The following is a 20,700-nucleotide window of genomic DNA, read 5'->3' as shown; positions in this document are numbered from 1 at the left end:
GGGCCCAATCCTGACTCTGCTTTACTCCTGGGGGAATGTCTGAGGCTAACCGCCATCCTTAGTCCCCTCCTGGATCCCTGCACTGCTGCTGCTGTCCAACAAGTTTATTGGGGGCTGCGGGTTCTGCCATTGCCTGCTGGGCTCCTTGCACAAAGCGGTGGACAGACACGGACACTCACAGTGTGACAGACAGATCACTACAGCAGGAATGGGTCAGGCCAGGGCAGGTGAGGATTCACTCCTGGCCAGGGTTGCAGTGCAGGGAGCAAAGCCAGGGATGTGGAGCTCAGGGCTGAGATCTGGGCTCTGGCTGCCCTGTTCCGCTGCCCTGGGTGGGTACAGAAGCAGCAGCTCTCCCACCCCACCTCCAGTGGGGCATCAGCAAAGCCATGACCATGGGGTGGTGAAGTGGCCATGGGGCTGGTGGGGTGGCCATGATGAAGCAGCTGCTGTCAAGGCTGAGTTTGGGGGCTGCATGCTCTCCCATCCCTGGCCCTTCAGCAGTGGCTCCCTCCTGTCCCCTTCTGTATGGGACAACAAGGCTTTGTGAGGGGACATGTGGCGCAGGACCCCACTCCTCCCTGGAGGCTGGCCCCCACTATGCATGGGGCTGTAGCAGCCTTCATGTACCCTCCTCCCACAGCTCAGGGTGGAGGTTCCCAGGGGACCCTGTGTGCAGCAGGACCAGTCTGTGTTCCCTGCCTCACAACCCTGCACCCTCAAGGACTCCGTTGTTCTCCCCCAGCGCGCTGTCCTGTCGCCAGCAGGGCTCCCCAGGAGCGAGGTGGATACAGTTCAGGGACAGAAGCCCAGGCAAGGCCCCCACTCCTGTGCTGCACCCCCAGCTCCCTCTCACCCCCAGGGCAGGGGCCAGGGCAAAGCCTGCCCCAGCTCTGCTGCAGGTGGTATCTCAGGCGCGGGGATCCTGGCAGTGGTGGCAGGTGGCCATGTCCTCCCGATAGGGCTCCACCTGCACCGTGCACGAGGCAAAGCCAAACTTGGCCTGCAGCTGGGTGACAGCATCCCGCAGCACCATCTCGGGGTCGACGCTGGACTCTGGGGACAGCAAGGCAGCTGTCTCAGTGCTGCTGTGTGGAGCAGCACTGGTGCCTGGATCAGCACTGGTGCCCCACGGGACCCCCAGCCACGCCCTGGGGGCTGCATGCGCTGGTGGAGCACTCACCAACAGCCACGTGCACCGACACAGCGTGGTGGCTCAGCGTTAGGGCCCAGAGGTGCAGGTCATGGGTGCCCTTCACCCCGTTCACCCCCAGCAGCATCTCCTTCACCGCATCGAACTCGACGCCCCGTGGTGACCCTGCCACCAAAACCTGGTCACGGGGGGGACAGCCCCAGCTGCAGTCCCACAGGGTCAGAGCTTGTGGTGGAAGCAGCTGTGGTGGGGGTTCCCTCAGGCTGTCACCAGTCTGGGGATGGTGGCTCCAGGAAGAGGTGACTTTTCACCACAGGGCTGTGTGCCCAGGGTGGCAAGGATGGCCTCAGGGACTATGGGGAGCAAGGGAGAGTAGAGGGGTGGGCTGGGGTGTGCCTAGGGCAGAGAGGCTGGGTTAGGGTCAAGGAGAGGACAGGATCATTGGCTGAAGGGTGCAGAAGATGGACACGAGGGGAGCTGCTAGCTTGGGGAAGCACTGTTGCAGCTGCAGTCCTGAGGCATTCCTGTGACAGCCCTCTGCACCCCACCACCTCCCTGTGCTCATGGTCCCATGCTCCCCTCACCCACTCCTCACCTTCCATGAGGACCCTGAAGACATCCCTGAGGATGGTGAAGGTGGAGCCAAGGACAAAAATGGAGAAGAAGAGGGTGCTGATAGGATCTGCAATCTTGCACTGGGGCTGCAGAGAACAGGGGCTGTATGAGGCTGGGGTGGGACAGACTTGAGCTGGGCACCCCAGTTTTGGGATGCCAGGACCTCAATGTCCCACAACACCCTGCATGGGGCTGAGGGACTTGTTCCCATGGGCAGTGAAGGGGGGTCCAGCTCAGGCACCTTGAAGTAGATGATAGTGGCAGCCACGAGGACTCCAATGCTCTGCAGCAGGTCACCCACCACATGGATGAAGGCTGCACGGATGCTGGTGCTGCCGGGTAGAGGGTCATAGCCAGGCAGGCAGACACCAGTGCTCTCCAGCTGCTCGTAGCCCTGTGTGCTATGGCTGTGGCCATGGCCGGTGGGACCCTGGTGCAGGATGTAGGCCATGCTGGGGAGAGCAGGGCTGGGTCAGTGCTGTGCTAGGCAGGGGACAGGGGTCTTGCTGGCCCTGCCTGGACCTGCACATAGCAGTGCCCACGCAGCTCAAGGAAAGGGGACATGGGCAGGCACATTGAGACCCTAGGATTGTGAAGAGGTGTGGGGCAAAGTCTCACCACTAGGCCGGGATGGAGGCAGATCTGGAACAGGGCAGATGCAGTGCTGCTGGGAAGTACGTAGGGCCAGGGCAGGGATGCCATGTCTCAGGCTGGGCATGAGCCAGGGCTGAAGGGTTGCTGCTTGGGGGAGCTGCAGGATGTGGGGCCAGAGGGGTGGAAGCTGGAAGTATACTGGGGACAACAAACAGGGAAGGGCAGCACTTGGGTAGGCAAGGCTGGTGCACAGGGACAGAGGGTGACCTGAGGGCAGGGATGGCAATCTAGTGAGGCAAGGGTGTGAGTGAAAAGCCAGGGTTTGGACTGGGGGTGTGCAAGGGGATGCACAGAGCCTGCATGGGACATACACCAAGTTGACGCCGACAGCGCAGGCAGAAGTAGCCAGCATGGCTCGTGCCTCGATCTCGTAGTCATTGCTGATGATGCGGGCAGCAGCCAGGTAGACAAGAGCCCCAGTCACCACCCAGATGGAGAGCACGGAGGCCAGCGCTCCCATAGTCTCTGCAAGATGGCAGCCATTAACACCCAGCTGGGCTGTGGGGCTCCTGGAAGACCATGCCCCACCAGCTTACCTGAGCGGTGCCAGCCAAAGGTCATGGTCTTGGTGGGTGGGCGGGTGGAGACCCAGAGAGAGAAAAGGCTGACAGACATGCTGCCCACATCCGTCAGCAGGTGAGCTGCATCCGTCATGATGGCCAGGCTGTGTGCCAGGTACCCACCTGCGGGCACAGGGTAGCTGGCACCCTGTGTCCTGGGAATCCCCTGTCCCCTCCTTGTCCCCATCCCGCCATTACCTATCACCTCCCCAACCATGAAGATGCAGCAGACGGCGCAGGCGATGCTCAGCTGTCGCCGAGCCTGGAGCTTCCCCGGGCCTGGGATGGGGATGGGGGGGCTGCAGTGGCAGCGGGAATCCGGGCCCGGAGGGTCAGGTGGCGCCAGGGTGTCCGAGGAACCTGCAAATACACTGGGGACAGGGGTCATTCCCAGACACATCAGCTCCCGGTGCCCCTGATCGGGGATCCCCGTAGTCAGCTTGGCTCAAATACCCAGGAGTCTCGCAGAGAACCGGGCACACGGGCACAGGACCGGGTCGCGGTCCTGCCGCTAGAGCTGCGGCAGCTCATCCTGGCTGTATCCCGAAGGGGTCGAAGAGATCCCGGACCGCGTGGGACCGGGGCCGGGAGTGGGGCAGAAGCCGGTGGGACCGAGGTGTCGCATGTGGGACCGGGATGCTGGACAGGGCGTGCGGGGACGTGAGGCGTGGGACGGGGGTGGACGGGGGCCGGGGCCGTGGAGGACCGGGGTGGGAAAGGGTACTGACAGCACCGGTGCGGGGCAGTGATGGATGGACGGACGGTAGCGGTGCGGGGACGTGATGTTTGGGCGCCGGTACCACCGCATGGATACCTGAGGGGAAAGCGGGGGACTGCGCAAGGTGCGGGGGCTGGTTCCGCTTGAATGGAAGTGCCGGTACCGGGGCGGGACGGGGGCCGCTGCACGGGCGGTCGGGACTGACTCGGGGTCTGCGGAGGTGCTGATGTCCGCGACGGATGGATGAGAGCGCGGGGGCTGGCGGGGGGGCAGCCGGACGTGCCGGAGGTGCCGGTGTCGTGTCGGAGTGGGAGTTGGGCAATGCCAGACGTGCCGGGGGCCTTGCGGGTCCCCGGGGGTGGGAGCGGGCGCTGCCGGGGGCTGCCGGTGCCGGGAGTGTGGGTGCCGTGGACCCGAGGGGGATTGGGTGATGATGGGGGAGCTAGTGTGGGTGCGAGGGATCGGGGGTTGCAGATGCAGCAGGTGATGGGGCGGCGGTGCCGGGGGTGCCGTGGGCACTAGAAGGTAGTGCTGGCAGGGAACGATGGAGAGGTAGTGAAGGGATGATGGGGGCGGCGGTGACAGAGGTGCCGGGATGATGAGTGTCTCTGGGTGTTGGGGGTGCTGGAGTTGCTGGTGCCGGAGATACCGGTGCTAGAGGTGCTGGTGCCGCAGGTGCCAGGGCTGCAGGTGCCAGGGGTGATGGAGCTGCCCGTGATGAATATGCTAGTGCCGGGGTGATGAAGGTGATGGAAGTGCAGGGGTGATGGGGATACCGGTGGTGGAAGTGCTGGGGTGTTGGGGATGCCGGGGTGTTGGGGATGCCGGGGTGCGATTCCGGATGTACCTTTTGAGACGCAGGCTGCTGTCGGCTCGGGCGCCCCGCGGGCTGACCAGCCGGGAGCTCTCAGTGCCGGTCGGTGGCTCCATGCCGGGAACGAGCAGCTCAGCGAGCGCCGACCGCCGACCGCCGGCTCTGCCGCGGCCCCGCCCCCTCGCCGCGGCCCCGCCCCTCCTCGGCACCTCGTAGGCAGCGGCCAGGGGGAGTGGAACTGTACCAGGGGTGTCGGGCGGGGCCAGCACCCGCAGGGCTACCTCCCCTGGCACTCTGGGTCTGCTCCTTGTTGGAGGAGGAGGTTCGCACACGGCGGCGCTAGCTGCTCCTGGCACCGGGGAGGGGGTACAGACCGCGACCCCGCTGAGACCCCAGCATAGGGCGAAGGAGACATGTTGGGGACCCTTCAGAGCCAGGCCGGGCTGTCTGGGGCCACAGGGCGCTGCGCCGGAGCCAGTTGGCCCAGAGAAATCACTGGGAGGCAGCACTGGTTCTGCCGGAGGGAAGTCGGGGCCCTGCTGAGTGCTCCTATGGATGTGTACGGGAAGGTGGATCGGGTACAGGGGGCTGCTCTGGTACGTGAGGAATGATTCGGGCAAGCTGCTTGGATCGGTGGGAACTGCTCATGTAAGGCGGTTGCTTTCACATGTGAGGCTGCTTGGGTGCAGAGGTCATCTCTCCTCTGTCCCTGCGAATTAATCCCGGGGGCCATTTCTAAGCATACGAAGGACAAACCTACCAGGAGATGCTAGCATGGCTTCACTGAGGGCAGATTGTGCCTGACTCACCTGATCACCCTCTTCGATGAAGTGATGACCTAGGCAAATTCACAGTGGGCGCTGTCTACCCCCACTCCCGGGAGGCTTTTGTGACCCCTCAGATCCTCCTGAAGAAACTATGGAAGCATGGACTGGAGGAGCAGATAGTGAAGTGCATTGGACACTACCTGCAGAGGCAGGCCCGTAGGATGCTGATCAGCAGCACAAAGTCAAGGTGGAGGCCAGTTAGGATCAGTGTACCCCAGGGGTCAATACTGATTCTATCCCCATTTAATGTCTTCGTTAACAATCTATCTATATAGGATGGGGAAGAGTGTACCCTTAGCACCAGGATGGGAGGAGCAGCTGTGCACCGAGTGCAGGAGTACCTGAACAGGCTAGAGAAATGGACTATCAGGAACCTCCTTAAATTCAGCTGAGTCCTGCCCCTGGGGAGGAACAGCGCCACACCACCAGCGCGTGCCGAGAAACAGACAAAGTGATAAAGGCCCCAGGGTCCTGGTGGACCCTGAGATGACCATGAACCATCAATGTGCTGTTGCTTCAAAAGCAGCAGATGGTGTCTTGGGCTGCAGGGGGGAAACACTGCCACTTGAGGGGGAGGATGGTCCTTCCCCTCTGCTCAGCACTGGTGAGATCACCTGAGGAGTGCTGGGTTCCACAGCACAAGAGAGATATGGTAACACTGGAGAGGGTCCAACGAGTGGTCACCAAGATGCTGAAGGAACTGGAATGTCTCTGCTGTGGCGGGAAGCTGGGGGAGCTGGGGCTGCTCAGCCCAGAGCAGAGAAGGCTCAGGGGGGTCGAAAACAGGTCTGTGCCAAGAGGATGAAGCTAGTGCACTCAGTGCCAAGACCAGGGGCAACAGACACAAAGTGGATTCCGGGAAGGTCCCTCTCCAGGGAGACGGGAGCGGTGGTGGGGTCTCCATCCCCAGGGACTCTGCCTATGATCCCGGGCAATGGCTCCGAGTGACCCGGCCAGAGCGGGGGCAGGGACGGGGAAAAGCCATAAGGGTCTGGCCCCGGGCGGCCCGTTTACGCTGGGCACGGGGCCGCGGGTCGGGACTCGATAACCCGGGCCCGGGGCCGCTGTGCCACACCCACGCGGCGGCGGGCGGGGTTCGGGGCGTGTCCGGCGCGGGGGCCGCCGGGAGCCGTGCGCGGCTGCGGCCCGTCCCAGCAGCCCCCGCGGCCCGTCCCGACCGGAGCGGCCCGTGGCGGCGCGGGGAGATGGCGGCGGCGGGCACGGCGGGTCCCGAGCCACCTGGCGCGCTGGGCTCGCTGTTGAGCCGGCTGCCGCTGGCCCCGCGGCGGCGGACCGCCAGCCAGTGCAAACCGGAGCCGCCGCTGCTGCGGACCAGCAAACGGACCATCTATACGGCGGGGCGGCCACCCTGGTACAGCGAGACCGGCGCGCCCGTGGACGAGGCCTTCGTCATCGGTGAGCGGCGGGAAGGGCCGGGCCCGGACTGGGAAAGGGAGCGGATGGAGCTGGGGATGGGATGGAACCAGGACCGGGGCCGGGCTGTGAAAGGGGTGGAGCCGGGCGGCGGTGCTGGAGCTGGGCCCAGGGAAATGACAGCTGGGGCTTGTGCCACAGCCAGGGAAGCGATGTGACCGGCGGGAGCTAGTCGAAGCTGGGATCGGGGATGGAAGTGGAATGGGATTGGAGCTAGGCGCGGGGCAGTAATGGAGCTGTGGGCACCGCGCTGCCCCACCGCTTGCCCCTAGGTCTGTGCGGCGGCAGTGCCTCGGGTAAGACGACGGTGGCAACACGGATCATCGAGGCACTGGACGTGCCCTGGGTAGTGCTGCTCTCTATGGACTCCTTCTATAAGGTGAGTGCTGGGGGCTGCAGATCTGGAGGGGTCCAGCACGGCACTGAGCGGTGTTAGCGTCTGTGGGGCTGGCGCGGTGCTGAGCGGTGCCAGTGCCCATGGGGTGGCGCTAAGCGATGCCGGTGCTCGCAGGTGCTGGATGAGGGGCAGCAGGCCCTGGCAGCCCGCAGTGACTACAATTTTGACCACCCTGATGCCTTTGACTTCGAGCTGCTTGTCAGTGTCCTCCGCAAGCTCAAGAAGGGCAAGAGCGTGAAGGTGCCAGTCTATGACTTCACCACGCACAGCCGTCGTCGCGAGTGGGTAGGTGCCACATGGGAACAAGGCCCCAAGAGGGTGGGTGGGGTGGACACCCTGGGTAGAGCTCCCAGGAAAGGGGCAGATGGCTGCAAACAGGGTTAGGGAGCATAGGAGGGAAGGAGGGGACTGGAGCAATCAGGTGTAGGAGTTTTAATCTGGGGCAATTTAGGATGTAGAGGCAGGCAGGGAGGGAGCACAGAGAGATTGAGAGGGACATAGAAATGAGCCAGTGCAGTTCAGGGAGAGGCTGTGGTTGGGAGCCTGGAGGAGTGCAGAGAGGATGAGGCTATGAGGAAGGTGTTGAACAGAGGTTTGGGGTTCTGGGTGAGTGGGGGGATAAGAGAAATGCCCTGTAGAGCTTGGATGATGAGTAGAACCCGTAAAGGTTGGACGATTATGGGGAGTCCTGCCCATAGGTGTTGTGGTCAGGGGTGAGGGTGTTGTCTTTGCTGAATGCTGATACTGCTGCAGTGCTTGTGAGGATGAGTACAGCTCTCATCTCCCCACAGAAAACGGTGTATGGAGCCAACGTCATCGTGTTCGAGGGAATACTGGCTTTTGCCAACAAGGAGTTGCTGAAGGTATTGCTGCCTGATGGGGCTGGTGGCCTCTCTTGGTGCGTGGTGTGGGAGATGCGTCATGGTGTTCTGTGGGTGCTATGGGCACTGCCCTGGTACAGCCCTTGTTGGCACTGGGTCTGGGCAGTGGCTGGAGGCTGTGGCGGGAGAGGTCACCAGGTGCTTGTGGCAGAGAGTACCTCCGTGCCAGGGCTTCAGAGGTGCCATTGCTGGGTGCTGGGAGCGAGGCAGGTCTGACAGGGGGATGCAAAGGGGATGCTCACCCCTCCCAGTTTTCCAGCTCCTGGACATGAAAGTGTTCGTGGACACGGACTCTGACATCCGGCTGGTGCGGCGACTGCAGCGCGACATCATGGAGCGGGGGCGTGACATTGTGGGTGTCATCAAGCAGTACAACAAGTTTGTGAAACCAGCCTTTGAGCAGTACATTGAGCCCACCGTGCAGGTCGCCGACATCGTGGTGCCCAGAGGTGAGACTCTGTTTGCCAGACCTCAGCTGGGTGTCAGAAGTGAATGTTCTGGGAGGGGTTGGGCACCGTGCATCTGACCCACCTTCTTCTCTCTCCTGGCAGGTGGGGAAAACTTTGTGGCCCTGGACCTCATCGTGCAGCATGTGCACAGCCAGCTGGAGAAGGTGAGGGGTGGGCTGTGATCACTGCAAGTGCAGGCGAGGAGAATGAGTACTCTGCATGCAGAGAGGAGGACGTGACTGCTCATAGAACCCTGTGCTTCTGTGCTCTCCTGTCACCTCTCTTTACAGAAGGTTTTGGTGCAGCTCTCAGGGCAGACTGAGCTGCAACACAGGGCTGGGGAACTAGAGACAAGGGTTGGAAAAATGAAGATTCTTGGCCTCATTCACTCACTGTTCCTTTCAGCCCTTCTGGTCTTAGCTGTCCCCACTTACTCTCCCTTGCCCCTGGGTTCACCCCACAGCCCACTCTTGTTCCCAGGTGTACCCAGCCATGGCTTTCCTGCTCCAGAAGTGGGGTGGGAGCTGAATGGGGCTGCTCAGGTAGTTGTGCCTGGCTATTGCATTGACTGGGTGTTCTTTTCTGTCCCCTTTGGCCATGCTGGATGCCTCTGCTCCACCACTCAGCGTGAGATCACTGTCAGGTATGTGGAGACACCTCCCTCCTCAGCAAGGCCAGTTCCTGGGCTGGAGGTGGAAGATTGCCAGCACCCCTCTGAGTCCTGCCTCTTCCCCAAGTCTCTGTTGGGAAAAACTTTGTCAAGATGCTGAACCATGGCTGGTGCTTCTTGACAGCTGAGGGAGCTGTTCCACATGCAGCTTCCTGGGGGTTGTCTCACGGTGGCCATGGGCTCCTGTATGACCTGTCCCACAGCAGCTATGCTTGACTTAGGAGATGGGCTCCTTGCACAGATCCTGTGCCTTTCTGGAGCACGTTTACTTCCCTGAGCACTGGAGTGCCCCAGTCTGCTCTCTCCTATGGGAGGTGTGCCTTGGACAGTCCTCTGTGACTCCACGAATCAACCTCATGGGACATTCCTTATCCCTTGGCACAGCACATACAGCTCCTGCAGCCCTGTCTCAGGGTGTGTGTGGAGCGGCTCCAGCTGCCCAGGTGCTGGCAGAGCCTTGTGTGCTGCAGAGGCTGCCAATGGCTGGGTTTGTGGGCAGGGGAGGCTCGCCCCGGGGTGGTGCTGCTTTGGGATCTGTGCTTGGCGCCAGACGTGGGGATCAGGGTGGGAAGGCCAAACACTTTGTGGTGTCCAGCCTGTGCAGTGGGTTCTCTAGGAGGAGCCTTCCGTCACCCAGGGGCCATGTCCCTCCAAGGAGGTCCAGCACAGTGGCTCTGTGTGTGTGTGTGCTGTGCAGCTCTGAGTGCTGCTTCACTGTTACAGGGCAGCTCTGGCCTCTGCCCACCAAGGGCAGCCCTTGCCGAAGACGCTGAGTGTCCTGGAGAACACGCCGCAGGTCCGAGGCATGCACACTATCATCAGGTACATCCCTGTGGCTGCCTTAAAGTAGCACAAGCCAAGCTCTTGGTGTCCCAAAGCAATCTTGAGCATCATGTCTCATGAAAATGCATGAGTTAATAGTGTGATGCAGCAGCAGGGTGAGCTCCAGCTGGTGCCTCCACAGAGGGACCTCGCAGTGGTGTCCCTGGACTCTTTAAAGCCTTATGCTCTATTGCATCAGCTCTCAGTGCCAACCCTGTGCATCTCAATGCAGCTGCTGAACAGTTATTCATCCTTTCCCCTGGTTGGAGTTTCGGCACAGGCGACATTACCCACGTACTCAGTTTCACTCTCTCTTGTTCCACTTGCCCCTGGGACTTCTTGATCTTCTCCTGACTCTAGGTTGAATGGATTCTTCCTTAATTTCCATCAATTCCAACTCCTCTCCTTTGGCTGGGATGGTCACTCAAATTCATACTGCTGAGCACAGAGTCCTCAGGAATGTGATTTATACAGGCTCATCATGTTCACTCAGTTACAATTCATCAGGGTCACGCAAAACTTCTCCTATCTGTTCCTCTTGTTTCTGAGAAGGAGCTCAGCCTCAGCTCACCCATCTCTAGGTCACAGCTGTGAGCTGAAGGCTTCAGTGATGATCTCATGCTGAGCGAGATCACTTTTAACCCTGCCCACAGCGTGGGATCCAGACAGTCTCATTAAGATCAGCTGCCAGCACTCCTGAGGGATATCCTTCCCATGGAAGGGCTGGTCTGCAGGATCACAGTACAAAACCTGGTGTGACTTTTCCCTCTGCTGCATTTAGGGTTTTGGATGAAGATGGTTTTGTGGAGCAGAACAGCTAAATAGAGCTGGCTCCGGCATGCAGACACTTTTTTGTTGACAAGACGTTGGCATATCTGCTCTGGGATGACTTTTGAGCCACAGGCAGGCTTTTTTTATGAGGGGCTGATTGGCTCTGGCCTAGATGAAGCAGAGATGTAGTAGTAGGTGGCACGAGGCGAAGTGCCCTTTCTGCCCCTGTCCTGAGTTGCTTTGTTTTGGAGCCATTTAGAGAAGGACCCAAGCTGCTGCTTCCACAGTGTTGATGTCACTTGATCATTCCCCACCAATGCTCATTTTTCCCAGGTGACAGTGGCATTGGTATGGGGCCAAGAGCTGCATTCCATAGGACCACTAAAATGTCCCTTGTTTCCTGCAGCTGCAAAAGCTTTAGCCTCTGTGTGTCTGTTGCTGAGTTGTAGAACAGTGAGGGGATGCTGATCTCAGCAGGGCTCCTCCTGCCACCTGCTGACGCTGTGGCTGGCCACCAGCACCCACATGTTGGTTTGGAGAATGTAATCTCACACCACACGCATGCTTGCACCTCTTTGTAGGAAGCATGGTGTTTGTGATGCTTCTCTGTGATTTCTAAGGGATCTAAAGCATAAGTCTTTTGAGGAGCTGCTGAGGGAGCTGGGGTTGTTGGTGAGAGAAGGTTGAAGAGAGGTGGGAATCAGTCCCAAGGAACAAGCAACAGGACAACAGGAAGTACCCTCAAGTTGCACCAGGAGAGGTTTAGGTTGAGCATGAGGAACAATTTCCTGGATCAGGCTGCCCAGGGCTGTGATGGAGTCATCTATGGAGGGGCTTAAAAGCCATGTAGTTGTGGTGCTGAGGGCCATGGTTTAGTGGTGACCTGGCAGTGCTAGTAACCTGTTAACCGTTGGACTTGATGATCTTAAAGGTCTTTTCCAACTAAAATGATTATGTGGTTCTATGAGCCCCTGTTGAAGCACAGACACCTGGAGCAGTTTGCAACAGTCAAAAGCCAAACAATGTGTTTCACGCTGCCGGTGCTCAGGTCAGTCCCATGCCAGTGTCTGAAGGCCCTCACCACTAGGTGGGGTCCTACTATGCTGTTCTGACTTGTGGCCTAGTTAAGGAAACTTTGGAGCTGGTATCACCTTGTCCCTCCGGCATCTTTTGCCCTGGCAGTGGCTGATTTCTGTGGATTAAGCCAGTTTCTCCAGCTCCCCTGCTCTGTGCACTCAGTGGTAGGGGTGGACAGGATGCCCTGGGGGAAAAGGCATCTCCAGAGCCTGAGTTGTCAGCTGTTTTCCCTTACCCAGGGTTATGAAGGGAGAGAAGAATGAGGTCTTTGTGTGGCAGCATGCCTGTCTGTGCCCTTCCTGCTCACTATCTGTGGCACTGACTGTTCACCTCTAACTCATCCTGTTCCCTGGAAGAGCCAGCAGCATGACTCTACTGTGTGCTGCTCTTGGGCGAGCCAGGTTCGGCCTGCCCCACCCAGAAGGGCAGGCACCAAGTCCTCTCTGGTGTGTAGCTGCTGTTTATTTCTTCCTCCTCGAAGTCTGTGTCCTTTTGCCTTGCCAGGAACAGCCTATGGTGCCTCCACCTTTCTGCCACAAGCCTCTGATAATCTTCATCTGCTTGGATTTAGGAGCGTGCAGGAGGGCAGGCTGTGCTGGCTGCAGTTGGAGTCCAGCAGTGCTGCTGATCTAGGCTGTGCTGCTGGTGTTAGCTGTGTGAGTGGCAGAGCTGCTGGGAGGAGGACTTTGCCTCTTCCAGATGGTAAATGAAAAACACCGTATTTATGAGGGGCGTTGACTTGGCCTGTCAGCCACCCCCTCAAATCCTGCTGCAGCCTCAGAAGGGAAAGCTGAGGCGGTGCTGTCACTAAGAGCCCAAAGCTGAGGAGCTCTCCTGGTGAAGAGTGCCTGTGTTCAGTGACAAGGCAACGTGGTATTTCTAGTACTTGTAGGTGATACTTGGCAGCACTTGCTTCTGCGTGACTTCAGCACGGCGTGGAGCTGTTAATGGTCCTCACGTGCGACCCTCTGGGCTCCTCCACTTCAGGAACACCACTCCCTGCCTGGGGGGCTTCCTGGAGAGCTCCATGCTGGCAAGGATTGAACAAACACCTTTCACCAAGCTTCTTGCGCCTCCCAGCGTGGACTTACTTTTGTCTTGGCAAACCTGATTTCTTCTTGGCCTCATTCTGCAGTGACAGTGCCCTACTGAACCAAACTGGGTGTCTATGGATGCACCAGTGAGCTGTGAGCCAGGGTTTCCCTCCAGCTCTCTCTTTTCCATCCTGCCTTTCCCATTCCCTTCCTCAGAGACGTTCTGTTAATTTCACTTGCCACGCTGCTGCCGGCCAACGCTGTTTTCCTGTTGTTCAACACTGGAGGCTCAACTGTGCTCCATCCTTCTGTCTCTGGGGGCCTGCCAGGAAGATGATGCCACGGCAGCAGATGAGCATTTACCACAGTCAGGCTTGGTGTGCTGGGACAAGTGGCTTCCAGAGAAATTTTCTGTTGTGGAGAAGCAGGAACTGAGTGGCTGAATGGTTTCATTGGGTGATGAGATACTGGCCCAGGTTGCCCAAAGCGGTGGCAAATGCTCCATACCTGGAAATGTTCCAGGTCAAATTGGACAGGTCTCTGAGCAACCTGTTCTAGTTGTCCCCCCTGACTGTAGGGGAGCTGGACTTAAATGACCTTTAAGGTCCATTCCCACTCAAGCATTCTGTGATCAGGCTGAGAATGGACAGTGATAAGGGTGTGAGTCTTCCAACGTATCAGGTCCAGACCTCCAGAGCCAGTAGTAGTGTTTCATGCCACAGTACTTGAACAGTCCTTGTTGCTCCTCAACATCCCTGAAGTATCTCAGGCTCTTTCTGCCACAGGAGCAACATTTCACAGAATCCCAGCATGGTGGGAATTGAAAGAGACTTCTAGAGATCATCAAGGTCAAGCCCTCTGCTAAAGGAGGTTTACCCAGAGCAGGTTACCCAGGGCCATGTCCAGACAGGTTTGGAATCTCTCCAGAGGAGACTCCACAACCTCTCTGGGCATCCTGGCCCAATGCTCCAGCACCTTCACAGGAAAGATTTTCCTCATGTATAGATGAAACCTCTTGGGTTGCAGTTTGTACCCACTGCCCCTTGTCCTGTTGCTAGGCACCACTGAAGAGTCTGGCCCCAGTCTCTTGGAACACAGGAGATTCCACCTCAACATGAGAAGAAACCTCTTTATGGTAAGGGTGATAGAGCACTGGAACAGGCTGCCCAGAGAGTTTATGGATTCTCCTTCTCTGGAGACTTAAAAAACCTGCCTGGGTGTGTTCCTGTGTGGCCTGCTCTAGGTGATCCTGCTTTGGTGGGGGGATTGGTCTAGGTGATCTCTGGGGGTTCCTTCTAATGCCTAACATTCTGTGATTCTGTGATTGTCACCCTTTAGATATTGATCAGTTTGCTCCAGGCTGAAGAGCCCCAGGTTTTTCAGCCTTTTCTTGTCAAAGAGATGCTTCAGTCCCCTCAGCATCTCTGTAGCCTCTGCTGGACTCTCCCCAGTACTTCCAGTTTCTCTTGAACTGGGGAGCCCAGAACTTGACCCAGGACTCCAGATGCAGCCTTACTAGTTCAGAGTAGAGGGGAGGAAATCCTCACTTGACCTGCTGGCCACACTCTTCTTAGTGCCCCCCAGTTTCCTTTCCACCACTTACATTTTGGTGCCCACATACTCATGAAAAGGCTCTGGTCCATGCCCTGTTGCACAGCTTCTCTTCAGGTTTGCTCTCACCCTGAAACTTTGGGCTCTGACAGGACACATTGTCCTATGCTGGAGCTGCCCTCGAGAGCGTGTGGCTGTTGATACTGGCGTAAAGAGCAGGGTGAGGTGCTCCTGCGCGCTGGGAAGCTGCCAACAGCAGACAAGGTAGTTCAGATGCAAGACCTCTCTGTGCTCAGGTTTCCTCAGGGCTGGAATGTGCTGGCTGGCTTTCAGCTGCTGACACTCCTCTTGCTGAACTGAGCTGATGCTGTGTCAGACTTCCAGGCAGATGCTTGCTGGTCCCTGTCAGGCCCCTGGTGCTTTCCTGCCATCTCCTGCTGAGATGGAGCTCACTGGGAGCCTTTTGCAGGGATCTGCACATTGATGTGGTTTGGCTACCTCCTGTTGAGTGGTGGGCTGCACCTGGGGCAGTGTGTATCCTTGGGCTTTACCTGAGCTGTAGCACAGGTGTCCAAATCTGTGCTATGAAGAGACAAGGTGAGCAGAGCTGACATACAGATGGCATGGAGGCATGGCTGGAACAGTCCTGCTCTGACTACTACAGGAAGGGTCCTCTGCTGCTGCTGGGGCTCCCCTGCAGCACCCTTCCCCCCTTGTACCGCTGGCAGATGCTTGTCCTCTGGGTGAGGAGAAGTTTATTGGTTGTCTCTGCCTCTGTTTCGGGCCTCTTGCTGCAAGAAGGACATTGAGGTGTTGGGGTGTGTAAGGACAACAAAGCTTGTGAAAAGTCTGGGACACAAGTCTTAGGAAGAGCAGGTGAGGGAACTGGGGTTGTTCATCCTGAAGAAAAGAGGGCTCAGGGGAGACCTTCCTATTCTCTACAACTCCCTGAAAGGAGGCTGGAGAGAGGTGGGGGTCTGTCTCCTCTGCCAAAAAGCAAACAATAGAACAAGAGAAAACAGCAGGTTTAGTTTGGACACAAGACCTCAAAGTGTTGTCAAGGCCTGGAACAGGTTGCTCAGGGCAGTGATGGGAGTCCCCATCTCTTGAGAGGTTTAAATGTCATGTAGTTGTGGACATGGTTTAGTGGTGACCTGGCAGTGAGCAGTCAACAGTTAGACTTGACAATTTTAAAGGTCTCTTCCAACCAAAATGATTCCATGATTCTAAAAGGCAGGCATGCTGGGGCCCTCATAGCACAGGGACAAGGATGCTTCTTCATCCTGCAACACCTGTTGGAGGCTGTGGAGGAACCTACCTCTGGTCTGAGCACTAATGATCCTGTCCCACCCAGGTCAGGGTTGACCAGGACAACCAACTGCCCCTTGCATGGCAGAGCAGCCCTGGGGCCACTGTGGGACTTGTCAGGGGTAGCTGTGGGCCTGGGTACCTGGGGCTCAGCTGGTGTGGGATGCCTCCAGAGCTGCTTCTGTGGGTCTGTGTAGGGGAAGTCCACACATGGATTAAAGTGTGTGCTGACAGCCCACACTGAGGAGCTGTGGGCAGGGTGCCTGTTTCTTCCAGAGCATAACTGATTTTCTGTCTTCTCCAGGAGTCCTCCAGTATTTCCACTCTGGTGGTTGAGTTTTTTGGTCACTGCAGCACTCTTGGGTGTGAGTTACCCAGGTCTGGCTGCAGAAATGTCTCATGATAGTAGCAGCTGTTTGTCCTTCTGAGCAGTGTTGACTGTGCTGTCTGTCATCTTGGTGAGATGTAAGAAGTGGCAGATGATGTCTTAAAATACAGAGTAAAATTATTCAATATCCTTCTGCCTCTCCTGGACTGCTGCCAGCTCCACCTCTTCCATCTGGACACTGGGAAACGTCTGCAGGGTTCCTTTGTTCCCTGCATCTTCCGGACAATACTGGGGGTGTGTGCAGGCTGCATGGCCTTAGAGCCGGGTCGCAAGAGAACAGATTTCATCTGTGTCCTTTTAACCATGGTTGTTCTGTGTCCATCTGCCTCTGGCTGCTGTTCAGCCAGGAGCTTGGTCTTGATGGTTCTCCAGTGAAACAGTGCTTACATCTCAGCCTGCTATGTACTCCTCTACCAAAGCAGCTGTGAGCTGTGAGGGGTATAGATGGATATTGATGGAGTCGTTACGGTCACGTTTTAAACCACAAGCACATCCCAGGTTCTCCTTCTTTCCTACTCAGTGACCTTTTGCTGAGGTACTTTGCCTTGACTGGCCATGCTGGTGAAGGAGCATTTCTGCTCACCCTTTGAGTGATGTTGGACTGGTCCCAGCCCTGCTGGTCAGGATGGTGCCACACAAGCCTGTACTGCTGCACGCCTGTGTGTGCAGCAAACCTGATGCTTCCTGCAGGGGTTTTTTCTTGTGTGATTGGAGGGTTGGGCTGCAGCACAAGCATGCTGATGATCAGAATGCTCCTAATAAGAAAAGCCTCTTTCCCCTCTGCCCCAACACTGGGATTAGCATGGGATTAGTTGCCTTTACTCCAAAAGGGAGAAGGGGAGGGAGGTGTCCTGTGAGTTACAAGCCCATTGTGGTTTCATTCTTATTTATTTCTTGCTGCCCACAGCATGTCAGTGTTGTGGTGAGACAACAGCAGGTGTTTCAAATCTCTCTGGTTCCCAGCAGTGGTTTATCTCCAACCTGGTCCATAAATGGAGAGGACTTGGGAAAGTGTTGTGTGTTTTCCTATTCCTGGTATCCCAGCAAGCTCCTGGATGGGGTGTGGCCTGGCTCTTCCACATCCAGGTGCTCCCAGAGCCAGCTGTCTGGCTGTGCCTGGTTCATCCTGACTGTATCCCTGTTGCACTCTGTGCTTCCCCGACAGGGCCCGTGTGGAACACTTGCCACTTGCTCCCAAGATTCTATTGCCCCAGAACTACTGGTGCTGCCTGATGTCCTGCTGCTCCTGCCATTTGTTCTTCTCCTGGTCCTTTCAGTGTAGCTGTGTCCTGAATTTCCAGCCCTGCAAATCCTCCAGCAGAGGATCAGCAGCAATGAGAGGTTGTGCTCAGAGCAAGTGATGCTGCACTTCTGCACCTGCTTCTGTGGCACCTGCCTCATCTTTGTTTGGGGTCAGGGTGTGCATCTACACCAAGCTGCTGATATTTGCTCACTTCTTCCTCCTCTGCCATTGGCTTTATTCACTTTTCTAGTCCAGCTAGCCCACTGCGCAAGGTCGGCCCTGAGCTGTCCCAAGTCCCAAAGACGGCTGAGCAGCTTCTCGTGGCATCCTTTCAGTGCATCTGACCTGAGTGATCTGCTGCAGGCTCTGTTCCCCACTTCCAGGGGAACTAAACACATAGCTTGACCATGTGCTACTTTCCAGACACCACCCTAGCTCTTCAGTGAGCCCTGTGTCTCCTTCCTGAGAGCTCCCAGGCTCTCAGTTTTCTTTGGGGTGGAGCGAGGACTCTGCTCTCATCTCATGCTGTTGTCTTCCCTCCACAGGAACAAGGACACAACTAGGGATGAATTCATCTTTTACTCCAAGCGCCTGATGAGGCTGTTAATTGAACACGCCCTCTCCTTCCTGCCGCTGAAGGTGAGCTGCCACTCCTCAGGTGTGGCCACAGCCACATTCCCCTTCCTGAGCCTGGGGCTATGCAAATGCCAGGTTTCATCCACACTCACTTCTCCTCCCCTTCCTGCAGTCAGTCACTGTGGAGACACCCCAGGGGACAATGTACGAAGGAAAGCGGTTCCACAGGCAGAGGGTGAGGTGTTGTCCTGTCCCCTTTCTTCCCCACCAGCACATGACTGCCCCAGCTTGGCACAGACTGGGAAAACCTGGTGGCTCCAGGGTCCATCCCTGCACAGATGAGCTGCTCAGTGGGGCTTGTTCCCCCTCCGCTGGTGCTAGAGCCTCAGGAGCTCATGGGAGCACAGTGCCAGGCAATGAGGTTCTCATCCCTTCCCAGATCACAGGCGTGTCCATCCTGCGCGCAGGGGAGACCATGGAGCAGGCCCTCACTGCTGTCTGCAAGGACATCCGCTTGGGCAAGATCCTCATCCAGACCAACCACGACACGGGTGAGCCCGAGGTGAGCGACGCCTGTGGCCCTGGCACTGCGGAGCCCCTGACACTGCACTGTGATCACCACCTCTTGTTCTTTCCCTCCTCAGCTCCACTACCTGCGTCTTCCCAAGGAGATCAGTGAGGACTATGTCATCCTCATGGACAGCACCGTGTCCACAGGAGCTGCAGCCATGATGGCTGTGAGGGTCCTGCTGGTGAGTGGTCAGGGATGGCAGGGGGAGGGGTGATGGGTCACACCCTAGCAGCAGCTGGGCCCTCATGGCACTATGTACTGCAGGACCATGACGTGCAGGAGGACAGGATCTTCCTGCTTTCGCTGCTGATGGCTGAGATGGGGGTACACTCCGTGGCCTATGCCTTCCCCCGTGTCCGCATCATCACCACCGCTGTGGACAAGAGGATCAATGAGGAGTTCCACATCATCCCAGGCATTGGTGAGCGCAGACTAGGCTTGTGTCAGCAATAGTGTGGCTGGCAGCACCAAAGCAGTGATTGTTCCCTTGTACTGGGTACTGGTGAGGTTGCATCTCAAATAGTGGGTTCAGTTTTGGGCCCCTCACTTCAAAAAGGACATTGCAGTGCAGAAGCATGTCTAGAGAAGAGCAGCAAGGCTGGCAAAGGGTCTAGAGTACAAGACTTGTAAAGAGCAGCTGAGGGAACTGGTGTTTAGCCTGGAGAAAAGGAGGCTCAGGGGAGACCCTCTCATTCTATACAACTCCCTGAGAGGAGGTTGGAGTGAGGTGGAGGTTGACTTCTCCCAAAGAACAAGTGAGTACCATGAGGAAACAGCCTCAAGTTGCACCAGGGAGGGTTTAGATTTTACATTTGGAGCAATTTCTGCCCCAAAATGGTTGTTGAGCCCTGGAACAGATGGCTTAGGGCAGTGGTGCAGTCTGCATCACTAGAGAGGGTTAAATGTGGTGCTGAGGGACATAGTTCAGTGATGATGTGGTAGTGCTGGGTTAATGGCTGAACTTGATGATTTTAAGGTCTTTTCCAACCAAAATGACTCTCAGGCTATGCTGTTACTCACTGGCCAAATCCCCCCAGTCCCTCGCCCCAGCAGCCCTATGGGGTGCCCAGTGGCCTCCCTGTGAGGGAGCCCCAGAGCAAGGGAATTGGGACTGCTGCTGCCATCACCTCACTTTGTCTCCTCATCCTTCAGGTAACTTTGGGGACAGATACTTCGGCACCGACGGCCCCTCTGCCTGGTGTGAGAGTGACAGCATGGACTGCTGAGCTGGCCAGCTCCATGGCCAGTCCGTGCCTGTGCCCCCCGGAGGGGCTCTGAGCTGCCAGCCTGTGCCACCTACCTACAGCATGGCTCAGCCCTGACAGCCCCCACTCGAGGAGGCCCTTGCCGCTGGCCTCTTCTTCACCTCTGGGAGCCATCCTCCCCGAGGATTAGGAGGAGGATGGGGTGGAGGGAAGGATGGTGGCTCCTCTGCCCCTGGGGACAGGGTCGATTCCTTGCCTCCAGAGCCCTGCCAGCTGCGCTAGGTGATCTCCCTGTGGCCCATGCCTGGGGGGGTGGACCAGTCACCCTCTTCTCTGGGGAGGTTGGGGGTACAGGGTCCAGCCCCCTTGCAACTTTCTCCAGGCCAAGGCTTGGCCCTGGGCAGGCTGCCAGGCTGGAATTTGTATTTATTTGTATTTATTTTGCGCAGCTGCCCGCACAGCTCTCTGGCAGGGCTTGCCACCTACTTGAAAACCATCAGGGATTGGGGATCTCTGCAAGGAACCACCTTGTCCCCACTGATCTGACACTCCATCCCCTCCCAGGCCCTGGCTTTCAGTGCCAGGAGGTCAGGGACTGCTTTGCCCCCACACTGTCCAGAGGGTTTGATATTCAAACACTCTTCTCCCAGTGAGATTCCAGCTCCGTGGGGTCAGCCTGGGGACCAAACTAAGGCTTCTGGCTCAGCTGCCACCACCCTTCTTGCTCAGGTTTTTCATTGAAGGGACAGCAGCAGGAGCAGACATGGCTCCAAGCAGGGCCCAGGCTCTGTGCCTGGCCCTTGCCCCCCTTTGCTGGCTGTGCCCCTGGCCCCAGGCACTGCCCCCTCCCTGCTGCCCTGGCTGCCTTCGTTTTGTACCCCAATAAAGGAGCATCATCACCCTGAGATCTTACCTCCTGCCACCATCATCACCTGCTGCTTCCTCACCTACACTGGGCATGGGGAGGGACAGCAGGCAAGGG

General features: G+C 57.6%; 2 protein-coding genes across 2 annotated transcripts; one reads left to right on the top strand and one right to left on the bottom strand.

Moving 5' to 3' along the window:
* Window positions 1–909: 909 nt before the first annotated feature.
* SLC30A3 (solute carrier family 30 member 3) lies at window positions 910–4,646 on the bottom strand. The gene is made up of 8 exons (XM_054179833.1): window positions 4,548–4,646; window positions 3,181–3,353; window positions 2,959–3,105; window positions 2,734–2,887; window positions 2,010–2,220; window positions 1,749–1,854; window positions 1,184–1,318; window positions 910–1,056 (listed from the first exon to the last, which is right to left on the bottom strand). Exons 1-8 carry the CDS (start codon window positions 4,628–4,630, stop codon window positions 911–913), a joined length of 1,155 nt encoding a protein of 384 aa, XP_054035808.1. The 5' UTR covers window positions 4,631–4,646; the 3' UTR covers window position 910.
* A 1,727-nt stretch (window positions 4,647–6,373) lies between these two features.
* Window positions 6,374–19,869, top strand: LOC104308329 (uridine-cytidine kinase-like 1). Its single transcript, XM_054179832.1, has 14 exons — window positions 6,374–6,757; window positions 7,048–7,154; window positions 7,287–7,457; window positions 7,964–8,035; window positions 8,313–8,502; window positions 8,605–8,666; window positions 9,129–9,145; window positions 9,896–9,994; window positions 17,912–18,005; window positions 18,115–18,177; window positions 18,382–18,504; window positions 18,587–18,694; window positions 18,778–18,934; window positions 19,666–19,869. Exons 1-14 carry the CDS (start codon window positions 6,547–6,549, stop codon window positions 19,737–19,739), a joined length of 1,548 nt encoding a protein of 515 aa, XP_054035807.1. The 5' UTR covers window positions 6,374–6,546; the 3' UTR covers window positions 19,740–19,869.
* Window positions 19,870–20,700: the final 831 nt, after the last annotated feature.

This window comes from Dryobates pubescens, chromosome 3 (assembly GCF_014839835.1).
Source record: "Dryobates pubescens isolate bDryPub1 chromosome 3, bDryPub1.pri, whole genome shotgun sequence".
Lineage (NCBI taxonomy): Eukaryota > Metazoa > Chordata > Aves > Piciformes > Picidae > Dryobates > Dryobates pubescens.
The sequence above is the reverse complement of the archived record's forward strand: the minus strand, read 5'-3'. Positions and strand labels throughout refer to the sequence as shown.